Source organism: Thermobia domestica, chromosome 18, assembly GCF_964235325.1.
Source record: "Thermobia domestica chromosome 18, izTheDome1.hap1.1, whole genome shotgun sequence".
NCBI classification, from domain to species: Eukaryota; Metazoa; Arthropoda; class Insecta; order Zygentoma; family Lepismatidae; genus Thermobia; species Thermobia domestica.
Window position 1 is genome coordinate 19,468,184 of NC_137471.1, and position 13,573 is coordinate 19,481,756.

The 13,573-nt window shown below is 37.5% G+C and overlaps 1 protein-coding gene across 3 annotated transcripts in view; it reads left to right on the forward strand.

The window, feature by feature from the left end:
* The window catches only part of dre4 (SPT16 homolog, facilitates chromatin remodeling subunit dre4), a 147,790-nt gene that overhangs the window by 111,358 nt on the left and 22,859 nt on the right, over positions 1-13,573 (forward strand). For 2 of the 3 annotated variants that reach the window (XM_081746043.1, XM_081746044.1), the window contains one exon: positions 12,417-12,542. In XM_081746043.1, coding sequence (XP_081602169.1) covers positions 12,417-12,542 — 126 coding nt within the window. Of the gene's footprint in view, positions 1-3,979; positions 3,995-12,416; positions 12,543-13,573 lie in introns of all 3 variants that reach the window. The other variant, XM_081746042.1, reaches the window with a different exon arrangement.

Below are 13,573 nucleotides of genomic sequence, written 5' to 3' on the forward strand. Positions count from 1 at the left end.
TTAGAGATTAAATTCAATGTTATAACTCTAGATTCTTACTATGGTTTGTCTTTAATACATTCTTTTCCGAAAATAAAAAATTACTTTTTGGAAGTTTTATTATTAATTCAAGACTTTTATCTTAATTGAAATTAACCACATTTTCTCCTTAATTTTTCTATAAAAGGACGTATTCTGACTTTCTATGTACCGTATATATATATTTTAATTCAACATATTTGTGGTATGAAGAAAAGTATATTTAAGGTGGTACCTTAGTTAATGTGCAAGGGTGTGATGTTCACTGTAATTGGTGTTACAGCTATACTGCAACCATCAATATATTTCTGTAAAGGTTATAGATTTAATTAGAATAATGGAAAAATAGCTGATATACGCTAAAGTTAACAGTAATTAAAGAATCAATTACTGTTACATTTATTAGAATACGGCCATTACATTAACTAAAGAATGACTTTGCAAACATTGAGATCTGCTTTAACAAAATTATAGTGTTATAAATATTACACTTCATGAAAACAAGGACGTTTTTGCATTTAAGTAAATGCGATATTTGGCACGAGGTTTTAGCATGTATAATAGCACTGTTTACCCTTACATTAATCTGATTAAGTACTTTAAATCAAAAGGGGCGTGTTAGAAGTTTGACTGTGTACAAAATGAATTTCGCGATAGATCAATCAAACAGGGTTTATTGCGTTATGTAGAGAAATATTTCTATAAAATAATAATAATAATAAATTCACGTATCATGATTAGTTGCATGTATAGACTTAGCTATCATTTAAGTAGAAAAAAATCCGTTTGTAAGAAGAAAAACATTTTCTTGGATACCTGGACTTCTTCTTAAGTTTTTCCACTCATCAAACAATGTGATGAGTAAGGTCATCTTGTTCTTTTAAATTTCAAAAGCAAACTGTGATCCTAATGTGACTAAGTAAAACGAATACCATTACCAAAGATAGACTGATGTTTCTCTTACAGGACTGGTTCCAATCCTAGAAATAGTATTCTGATCGTAGTGATATTAATTATTTATTGATTTATGATCGCAGTTTGTTTTTTAAAAATTGAAAGGAAACTTCGAGAAGACTATTCGACTGCACCCGTCAAGCTTTTTGACCGAGGAAGATTTTAGAGAAAGTCGAAATATCTTAGAATACTTTTTCTTGTTACTTATAAAAAGGGTTTTTGCACACAAAATATGTTTCATTATCCGACAAACTTAATTCCTCAGGATATGTTGAGAAAAATGAGGCTGAGAGATGTCGTTGATAGTATTCTGCGGGACAGTGTCGGGACGCTTAATTATCCAGATATCGATATGTTTCAAAATAGCAAAGTTAAAATGAAATGATGGGTAACAGCCTAGTCTAAAGAAAAGTATGTACAGGCAAATTTTCAGGTTAATTTTCAAAGAATGAACGGAAATAATTGGTGAAGGAAGCGATATGTTAAAAAGGCTAATAACCATTTCAGTCTAGAAGTATGTTCATTAAATGTAATCGTTTTCACTGTGGTGAACGGAAGATACATCAAAATTTTTACTACGTGACTTGTTAAACTGCTAAAATCTCATAGTCGTGTTTTCGAGAACTTCAACAATGAGAAACTAACTGAAAATATGGCTGTATTAGATTTAATAGTTGATATCTACTACGTAAGAATTCATCGAACAGTCAAACAAAACAGAGTGTACTAGACTTCAATTCTTACAATGAATCGAAAGTGATAGAATCTGTTTGGTTTTAAACTAGAGGAAGTTTCACGTTGATTTTAAACAAGAGGAAGTTTCACGTAAAGATTTATTCAGCGTATAATCTTTATCAAAAAAGTTCAGGACGTAAAAACTATCAATCCAGCAACGAATGCTCCTTTGTTCTGTCAAGATATTTTCCAAGGTGATAGAATAATAGCGTATCCTTAAATCTCGGAACAAATAGGAAAATCTCTTCTAGGGTGCTTCTCAGTACATTCGTTATGGATTGATGGAGTATCTTGATGTTGACCACTTTCCTTTAAGCGGAATTTTCACACAGAAAACTGGAAAGAAACGGCGGCTGATCAGGCGAATATGGAGGGTGTGGAAGAACAGGGATACGATGCTTGGTCAGATAGTGTACCAATATAGCAAGAGGAACTATTACTATAATATCTACATAGTCAGATGATGACAGATCGCCAGACGGACGTTTCAATAAGATAAATGGTTGATCATCTCTCCTTGAGGAAGGAATTCATAATGCACCACACATATTCTGTTAAGAAGTGTGTTCAGTGTATTTTTGTGTGTGAATGGTTGCTACTTCACCTTCTTCGAGGCTGGTTAACCGTGACCTCGCTGTTCAGCAGTAGTGTTGAATGTGGAATCGTTCCCAGTTTTTTTGATAGTTCGACGGCAATTTTCGTGTAATTTCCGTATGTTCATCTGTCAGTGAGAGAGAGTGGATTTTTGCAATGAACTCTCGTTTCTGCAAATTTGGATGATATACATCCTTATCCACTTAAGTACAAATAAAATACGACCAAAGCAAACCTTTATTATCAATGTATGTTACAATTTCGGCATTATATTATTGTCTTCATCAGACACATTATAAAAGTGGAATCTTAAAATTAAAACTTATATATTTCAGGAAACAAGAAGTCACTCCTAATGCTGTAAAAATAGTGTCTAAAGATAGAACGGTAAAAATGGAAGAAGTGACCTATGATTTTCTGAAATATTTAAGTTGTAGCTTTAAATTGCATTTTCATAATATGTCTGATGATGATGATAATGGTATCGTGCTGAAACCAACATAGGTTAGTAATAAGTTCAATTTAGTCAGATATATTTTTTATTTAAGTTACATGTAAGCTAGAATGAGCGGCATCCTTCCTCAAGTTCAATAACGGAACTTCGTGAAGTAAGTTCCTCACATGTTCTACATTGCACATGTGTACTGTTGAAGACCGGTCTATTCTACATTTCAGTCTGTATGTACTGTTGGAGGCCGGTCTGATAGTAAGTAGATCGTTTTGTGCTGAAGTCCTGTTTTTGCGAATCCTCTTGTGCCATTGAATCACATTTATGAAAGGAAACTCACTTGTGAATTGGTTGCTACGTTTCGTTGCTACAAAGATGACTTTAGGCAACGGCGCTATCAGATACGAAATAAATAGACGCACAGCAAATTGTAGAATCGGCTGTATTCGACGTGGAAGAATTTACTCGAATTTTCAAATAGTAACAAATCAATCGTTACTAAAACTGAAAGCAAACAGTAATAATTTTTAAAGAGATTGAGAATTGGGAAAATTCGTGCTGTACGGAGAGATATAATCTGATTTTTCTCCTGATGTGTGTCGTGAATTTTTGTGGAGTGCGGTAGTTGAACATGACTCAGTTGAGAGGAGTGTATTGAGATAACGGAGAGAGCACATTGTAAAAGGTAATTTTATTGTTTTCCCAACATTAGAATACGAATGGCCAGAAAAACGAATTTTGAAAAGATCATTAGGGAAATCGGCTTAATTTTTTTGTTCCATTTTTCGTACAACGGTCATCTATTGCACATATGTTTGGTAGGCGAATATTAGTATTTTTCATACAATTCTTAATACTCCAAAAGTAGAAGTATTGTAACTTCCATTAGGTGGCTTATACTGGTATTATATAACAGGTTAGTATGAATCTAGTAGTGAAACAATATTAAAAACTTCGTGAAGTCAAAATGGTCATACTGTTCTTGGTAATATAGTTAATTACACGTGGTAGGTGTCGACTGTTTAGTCACACTTAATACGACTAGCAATAACATTACCCTCATGTGTTCAATAGAAATAGGACATAGAACAAAGAGAACATGCGTTAGATTTGTTTTGGTGATGGAGGTGCGTAAAATGTTTTGTATTAATTTGTTCCCCTGAATAATATTTTCTTGTAATAAGTAATTCCAAGTAAAATGTATCCATATTTTAAACGCTTTCTTTATAGTAGGATACCGATGCGGTAAGTGTTCGTCGGAGATATTGTCAAATACTTGTATCTTTGCTTTTAGGATGTAGATAAGTATCTGTTGCATGAAACTACTCCTAGTGCCATAGTCTCTACTGTGTGCGCAAGGAAAGGTGGCTTCTGACAGTTGGGTAGAGCACGTGGAGTAGTGGAGGCGCTGGTGCCAGATTCTCTGCAACAAAGACAGCAGCTCTGGCGACAAACTTAAGATATTTAACAAGTCGTCTCAACTACCGGCAACAGCGCGGTCAGTGACCTTCGTTGCCTAGCAACAGCGTAAAAGAGTACTATGTGATTGGCGAACAGTCCTCCCTCTCGTTTTGTTTACATCATATGCAGCTATCTGTCAGAGATCACCTTTCAGTAACTCGATAATAGTATGAGAAAAACAATCCAGTAAAACTATATGCTGTAATTTCTTTATTTATTTAGCGTGCTTTTCCATTTAATCCGGCGATAATGTCCATGTATATAAAAAGTAAGGGTCCCTTGTTCGACTCTAGGAATGTAAGTTCGTTGTGATCATTTTCGTATCTGTGTGTTTTCTCGGGATTCTCCCGGTTCCTCTTAAATTCTCATTCCACAAGTTCTTTTAGTCATTCGTGTCCTTGAGCTTACAGGGCAATACCGTAGAACGTTAAACATTTAATTTTATTTCATTTCTTACATTGCTTTCGGACTTAAATGTAAACCTTATCTGACGTAAATTACTGTAAAGCCAGCTATACACTATGAAATAAATCCTAGGAAATATCTTAGGATTTATCTTAAGAAAAATGTTACGACAAATCTCGTAGAAAATCCTACCCTTTTGTGCCATACACGTAACTACACTGCACATATCAGACGTTATATTGTTAAATTGCACACCTCTAAATAAAGCATAAAAATCAGAATAACTTAGCAAAACAAACCTCATCTGTCCCTGCATCATTCTCCATTTTGCCAAGTATTTTTGCTCTTTCACGCACATACGGCTGATGGGAAGAACGCAAATTTGTTTTCACTTTTACCTGATGTCACTTAAATCGAAATGTTATGAGGGGCCGCGGTGGCTCAATGGTAGTGCGTTCACTTCTGGGACAAGGAGTCCTTGGTTCGATTCCAGCTCGCGCCAAATGGACTTTGTGGTGAACAAACACCTCGTGCTTGGGTTTTTTCGGGGTTCTCCAGTTTCCTCCCTCTTTTCATTCCATTTCATTCCTCATCATCACCGTCTCCTTTAAGCCTAGCCGGCATAACTGTGGGACATAAAACTTAAATATTCCATTTCATTTTCCGAAATAGAGCATGCTCTAAACAAGAAAAGTCTTATAAGGTCGTTCAGAACAGAGAAAAATGACATGCGATCTGATGCCATACACGTTGAGATTTTGATTCTAGGAAAAATCGTAAGAGATTTCCTAGAGTCCATCCTATAGTGTATAGCAGGCCTTACGTGCTTCTTACTGCAGACAAAGTAAAGGAAAAGTAGGACCTATTACGTGAGGAAATTAGGGAAATTGCTGAAACGAATAACAGTATTAGGATATCCTCTCGGAAATAGGGAGGGACGTGTGGTAATCGTGTAACATAGTACGCACAAAAAAAAAAAAAAAAAAAAAAAAACAACATTTGGTTTATTTTATGAGACTGATAACTGCAGATCCTTGCTAGTTTAATGGAAATGGCTAAAAAAAAAAAAAAAAAAAAGCGTTACCAGATCAATATGACGTTGGACTTCCTTTGCCCTCAAAACAACTCTAATACGACGTAGAATGAAAACTAGAGATTATGAATGGTAGCAAATAAAATATTAGGTCGTTCCGGGTGCAGTACGTCATTCGTTCCTTGAGAAAAGATGGAGGCGGAAATTTGTGTCATTTATTATATATATATATATCTCCAAAACGAACCACAGATGTTCAGTGTGTTCAGATCTGGATATTGGACAGGCCACGAGAGATGTTCAACTTCAGCCTGATGTTTCTCAGACCACACCGCAACCGCTTCAGCTGTGTGAATGAAGGCATTACAGGGTGTCTATCGGTCACGAATGTCACGAAAAAGTCACGAAATCAGAAAACGGTCATGAAAGTCAAGAAAAAGTCACGAAATTTGGCTTTTGGGTCACGATTTTCTTTATCTGAACAAACGTAAGTACAAATTGGAAAATTTTGTTCTATAAAACGTCAAAATTCACCACCAAAAATGTCTGTGGTCTGGCTTTAGACGCTATCAAATCGCAAGCAAACCACACTTCTGTCGCATGGATGAAAATTCGGCCTAATTCGCACCCAAATTCGCTCTTGAGAGTGTTACGAAATTTTATGATTTGGTAAAGAAAAGGCCACGAAAAAGTCACGAAATCTCATTTTGGAATTTTAGTAGACACCTTGCATTATCATCCTGAAATATTGCCTGGAAATACCTAGACCATGGTTCCGTAAAATGGTGACCTAGTCACATGCAGTTCATGCGACCGATAAGCGTCATTTCACGGTTGGGCGGAGACACTGAGAATCATACGCTTGTTTGAGCGTCCGCCACACACAAACATGGCCACACATAAGTGGTTTAAAGAAAGGGGGTGATGACTCATCCGACGATATCACACATTTCCAGTTATATGGGGTCCTTGGCTCCATGTTGTATGTTTGCGGCACCATTGACTTTAAAGCGTTATGGTCCCTTGTCAGCAGTTTCGCCTATGCCACCCGACCCCATACGAGGAAAACAAAAAAAAAAAAAAAAAAAAAAAAAAACCGGACTTTTGTTCTAAAAAAATAATTTATTAAGTTTTCTACAAAATACTTTCAGTCTCCGTCAAAGTAATCTCCATTAGATGAGATGCAATTCTCCAGTCGTCTTTCTCATTGTTTGAAACATCTCTGGAACTCTTCAACTTTGGTATCGTCCAGTGCCCTCTGCTAAGCTCTTTTTACACCGTCCACATAATCAAAACACTTCCTTTTAGATTTTTTTTTTCATTGTCGGGAATATAAAAAAAAAAGGTCTGACGGGGCTAGGTCTGGCAAATATGGAAGGTAGGGAACGATAGCCTACTTTTGAGAGCCCAAATATCTAGATCCTATGTAAGCAGGCGAGGAACGAACTTAGCGGCAACGCGTCTCTTTTGCAAATCATCACTACAAATTCGCTAGCACGAGCTCCAGCTCACTCCTGTCTCTTCTGAAATTTCGTTGATCGTGAATCATCGATCCTTGTTTAATTTTTGGCGGATTGTTTCAATGTTTTCATAGTTTTGAGAGATGAAGAGCGCCCAGAACAAGCACGATCTTCAACATTGGTATGATCTCATCATGTTTAAACCACTCAAACCACTCGAAAACTTGTGCGCGCTCATAGCATCCTTCTTGAAAGCTTGTTAAAGCATTTGGTAAGCTTCCGTTGCAAGCAAGAAGCAACTTCTAGTTTTTGTTCCTTTAAATCTCTCATAACGATTTCGAAGACAGCAGACGAGAAGAGAACAGTTAAGAAAAACAACACTACAATCAAAAATCAATCTCCTACGCGGACGCCGCTTGGGCAACTGATTTGAGAAGGTCTGTGCTAGACTTACCTAGTGGAAGAACTCTCTACTACGCTTAGGAACGGCCGCGCGCTTTCAGTCCGTTTTTTTTTTTTTTTGGTCCCCCCTCGTATTTCCATGTCATGTAACTCAACGGCGGACTGTGATGATCTACACAGACTGTGGGAGGTGCTGCTTGAGTTCCTGTGACTTTCACCGCAGTTTCACGATCATTCTGAGTGACTATCTGCTTCAATGGTTGGTATAACCTGTCACTGAGGATTTTCTTCTGACTATTGTTCCCCTTTGCCGATATGGTTTTGGGGCGTTACTATGTTGAACAGTATCCCTTACGATACACTAAACATACTTGGCACATACGTAATGCTAGCATCACACAACCAGGCGGGAACAATTTGTTCTCTTTGAAAGTCTAGAGGTCGCCCATTTTACACTACCGTCGTGTGCTCAACTCACATCGTTCTACTGATCCTCATGTAGTATAGAGTTGGCCCTAACACACCAACAACCAACCGGAGCTGCGGTCGCTATATAACTGTTGCCAACCCAGACAACTGACATATTCCAATAAATTGATAAATATCTGTATATTGATGATAATGTTTGAGGCCGTTGTAGCTATCTTAACGCAAAGCTGGATGTTCGATTCCACGTGTATGAGATATCGGGATACTCTCATATTACGTCATCTCAATATTTGACGCATAATTATTCTTTCATTAAAATCTAAATTAAATACGCAATTTCCCATTATTACGCACTGTAAGGTGAAAGAAATGTATGATAAATGCAAGTAAATCAGTGTAGAAAGACTGAAATGAAGATTTCGGAGGAAACTGGACAATCTCGAGAGAACCCACAGAGAGACTTCTTTCTACCACGTATGACCAAATATTGAATCCGTGCTTTACGAGAGACTCGCTGCTTGTTATGTTATAATTTTTCATATTTATGTCATATAGAATTATTTTAGAGTAATAAATCATGACATCGGTAATAATATTTGTTATCCTGAGGGGGGGGGGGAAAGCTCATTTGAAGGGTAAGGGGAAAAAAGAAGGAATGTCACAAAACTGCATTTTCGAGAAAACGGCGTTTTAATATTGCAAACCGCGTAAGAAGAATAGGCTTAGTTAAATCTTTTGCCCATTTTATATGGACATTTCTACATCTACGTATTCATGGCATATACAGTCAAATAGAACCAAGAGTCACCAACAGATAGGGCAAAGCACCCGAAAAAGCACATACATGGACATTCCTTGTTTTTCCCCATACCCTTCATTTGTAGTATATGCAAAAATAATACAACTGTTTGAATTATGCAAGGTAAAAAAGTACCATGGTGGGTATTGAATAAACGATAAATATCGTTGTTTACACTAAACGACTTAAAACACCAACTTGTGTAGTTAGTTAGTTTTCAGATTATTGAGAATACCTCCCATTATTTCTTCTGCACGGAAATAATATTGCCTGTTGCATTTGATTGTTGTGAAAATATTGTTTTTTTTTTTCTTTGTTTAACGTGTGCATGAGTGTATCAATTAGCCTTGAATAACAACAAGAACAGTAGTTAATCACAGTATAGTTGTTTTCTAAGGGATTTGTTCCTGGTCTGGGTTGCATGGTTATGCCCCTACTGCTATTTTGCACGTAAACCGTTGAGAACGAACCAAGTATGCTTAAGGAAGTGTTTTTATTTAATTTTGGAATGAATTAAAATTTTATATAATAACAACAGTACAATAAGGGATAGTTCTGAAATTACTTATGTACTCAATACTCTAGTTAAAAGGACAAATTTTGGAAGCACACCGTAGTGGTATCTAAGTTTGCTACTCTAGGTTCTACAGAAAATACCCAAATTTATCTGTGGCCATTTTAGGGAACTAAAGTACATGAGTGGACATGTCTCATAGATGTCGTCGGCGTCCAAAAACGTACGAATGAAGCTAAACACTTCTTCCAGTACGAGGACTATATACAAGGTGAAATATACATCGTTCTGATACGTATTATGAGGCTGGATGTAGCAAATGGAATTATGCTAAAGATAAACCACGCTTAGCATTACAATTTCACCTGCTACATGTAGCCTGACAATATTAGAACGTAGTGTATTTCACCTTGTGTATCGTTATCGTACTGGAAGAAGTACCTAACTCCATTCGTATGTTTTGGAGATATAGTGCTGCCAAAATGTCTTGAGCCGGGGCAAAAATGTGAACTAAAGCTCACACTCACTCGTTGAGTCAATAAGGGTTCAGCTGTTGCTAAGAGAGCGAGCCTTAGCGAAAGGGAGTGGAATTCCTTCAGCCCGATAACAGCGCTTGGAATGGAAGACTAAGTGTCAAGTCAGTGCTGTATATCTATAGTGACTTCTGCCTGAACGCCACGATATGTAGCCAAGTTAAGAAGGTAACCAACTTAGCATGATTTTCTTATTCCGAAATTTTACTGAATCTGTAAACTTGGCAGACACCCGAGGAATCACGTAGTTAGGTGCATGTGCTGTTAGTACTCAAGTGGCGAAATGAAGAGGTAGCGTGGTTATTAAATGTCTGCTGGGTGGTGCGGTCTCTTTACCTACGTTGGTTGATAGTATGGATGGGCAAAACCGGTTTTTATAAAAACCGAAAACCGGTTTTTATAAAAACCGAAAACCGGTTTTTATAAAAACCGAAACCCGAAAAACCGACATTTCGGTTTTCTCCAAAACCGGTTCGGTTTTCTCCAAACCCGGTTCGGTTTTTCGCCGAAACCGGTTCGGTTTTCTCCAAACCCGGTTCGGTTTTTCACCGAAACCGGTTTCGGTTTTCTCCAAAACCGGTTCGGTTATCACCGAAACTGGTTTCGGTGAAAACTTTTCGAAAACACACAAAACTATTTCTGTGGAAATGGATTCGGTTTCCGGAGAACAACGAAACACCATTCTGGTCAGAAATAGAACAAATTTTGAAAAAAAAAAAACAGAATCGGTTTTGAAGAAAACCGAAACCGGACCAGGTAAAAAACCGAACCGGTTTTGGAGAAAACCGAAACCGGTTTCGGTGAAAAAACCGAAAACCGAAAAACCGGTTTTTATGCCCACCACTAGTTGATAGATTCGGAGTTTTATGATGTTTTTTTCTTTTTCTTTTATGAGACGTGAACTTACATCTGAACTTGGAATCCGAACCACATTAAGTTCCCACGGGATTCGATCCCGGGTCGTCTGTACCAGAGGCGTGTTTGCATATGTTCTTCAATGTAGGAGCCTCTTGGCTAAACACGTTATACTTCAAAATTTTTTCACAGGAAGTAGTTATTTGAATGAGTTTAAATCGAGAGACTATGTGATCCATGAATATTCACACCATCCTGTCAGAAATTAGTGACTGAAATTGAAGTGGGAAATGAGCAATGGCGATGCGTAAATTAAAGCGATTCTATTAATGTTGACATATATTAATTTTAAGCATAGCCTAATAATTGAGATTAAAAAAAAATAAAAATAAAAAATACTCTACCTACACCGTAGTGTAATATGAAAGCTTCTCTGCTCCTTATTCACTTGTAAACAACGTTACAAAGGGAGAAAGATAAACGGAATGCTTCAAGTTTTCTTGCAAAGAGTTAAATTGTTCATCAAATGTTGAAATATACGCCATCAAAATTTGTTCTTTTAACTGGGACACTTCATAGTTTCTGTTCCTTGTATATGGAATTGTATTAATTACTCCTGACATTTTTGTAAAACTTTTTTTTTTTCAGTGTAATATCTTGCTTTGGTAGATTTTTAATTTTCTGTTGTTAATTGCCATTAAAATAAATCTATTGCTAATTAGTTCCATTATTATTGTTATTGGCAGGATATGGTATTCCATTTTTCTCTTAAGGTCTTCGCTCAGCTCATTCGCATTTTTTGAAGTAAAGTAAATCACTTAGATAATGAAGAACATTTAAAAGGGTATTTCCAAAAGTTTCTGGACTGACACAAGTATCGCGCCTGTAGTGCCATCTATGGAGGAAATAAAACATCAGTTTCAGCTGTAGCTGCATCAGTCCGTTGGAGGCTGTCATTTGAGTCAGTCGTTGTGCTCGCATACTGCACAGTAATGTTTCAGTCCACACGGCTGCTGTTGTAATTGCTGCAGTGCTAAATCTGGGCTGTAGGGTGGGTGCTGAATCTCCTTGAAGCCACAATCTTTTAAATCTGGACTGTAAGGTGTGGTGCTAAATCTCCTTAAAACCAGACTTCTCAATCCGGATTATAGAGTGGGTGCTAAATCCTCTGGAAGCCACAGTCTTTCACTGCAGCCTTGGCAATAACAACCGCGTGGACTGCAGCCTTGGCAATAACAACCGTGTGGACTGCAGCATTGTCATGCAAGCTGAACGCAGAGTGACTGATGCAGCTAGATAGTTGAGACTGGTACACTATTTCTTCCCTAGATGGCACTGTATTCCATGAACAGCTTATTATGAGAAGCGCGATATTTCAGTGTCCGGAAATTCTTGGAAATACTCTTTACTATGTGTAAAATGCTATTAAATAAACTAATTTAATAGCATTTTGCACAAATCTGTTCTTATAGGCCGGCAATTTGGGTGCGCAGTTCATGACGTCATAGTTCTTGGGCACCCAAATTTATACACTATATGAAAGGTCATGGAGAAAATAATATTTGTTCATGTGATACCATTTTGCATTTAGTATCTGACTTATTTTATAAATTTTTGATGTTCTTGATTGCTTTTAAGGTATTCACGAAAATTAAAAGTGATGATTCGCTTAACGAAGATTTTTACGTAATGTGATTTAAAAAGTAGCTTTACGAACAAGTGCTGGCCGCTAGTTTGCGAATATGTATTTATATATTTCCATATTGCGTATTTCAGCTCTCCCTCAAAAGGCAAGGATAAGCATCACAAGGACAAGCACAAAAGCAAGTCGTCGTCCTCAAATGATAAGAAAAGACCTCGAGAGGACAGCAAGGATAGGCATAAGAGTCCAAAAAAATCAAAGTAAGTATTGCTGTTTAATGCTAAAGCATATAAGTGTGAGGGTGGTTTTGAATTAGAGAATAGTGGTGGGGACAAAAACTGGTTTTTCACGTAAAACCAGTCTTTGAACACAACACTTTTTCCAAAACCGGTTTTGATTATCTGTGAAACCGGTTTTCTGTAAGAACTGTTCACTTCTTCATTAACTTGTTTAGAAATAGTTGTCACAGAAACAAGAGCAGATATTAGTTACGGTGTAAATCATTCTGGTTTCAGTAAAAATTCAAAATTGGTTTGGAGAACACGGAAAACGGTTTCAGTGAAAAATCGAACAAAGAGCATGGAGCCGATTATCTCGCGATAGGAAAACCATGTTAGACATGCAATTGGTGGATGCGGGTGGTGGCATTGGAAAGATCCGGGTCCCCTGAGTACAGTGGAGATGCCAGAAATCAGGCCCCGGCCATGAGGCTCCAGAAATGGGGTCCCGAAATTTTGGTCAGGGTCCCTTCTATACGCCTATTAAACATGGAGTTGTTAGATGTGGGTGGTGGCATTGGAAAGGTCCAAGTCTTCTAAATACAGCGATGATGTCAGAAATCGGGTCTTGGCTCCGAAGATTTAGAAATGGAGTCTAAAGTTTAGGGCTCGGGTTCTGTCTCTATTCCCCTACTAAACATACAGTTCTTGGACGCAGGTGGTGGCATTCGAAAGGTTCCGGTTCTCCTCGCACATCGGTAATATCAGAAATGGAACCTGAGACCTGAAAAATAAGGTCCCAAAATTTTGGGCTCGAGTCCCTTCTATTTGCATATTAAACATGGAGTTGTACGAGGCTGGTAGCGTTGGAAGGGTTCGGGTTGTCTGAGCACAGCGATAATGTCAGAAATCGAGTCCTGACCTCGAAACTCCAGAAATGGTGTTCAGCAGTGTTTTATGGTTCGAGTCCGTTCTGTTCGTATTAAACATAGAGTTGTTGAACGTAAGTGTTGCATCGGAAAGGTTCTGGTCCCTTGAGCACAGCATTGATATCAGAAATCAGGCTGAGGCAC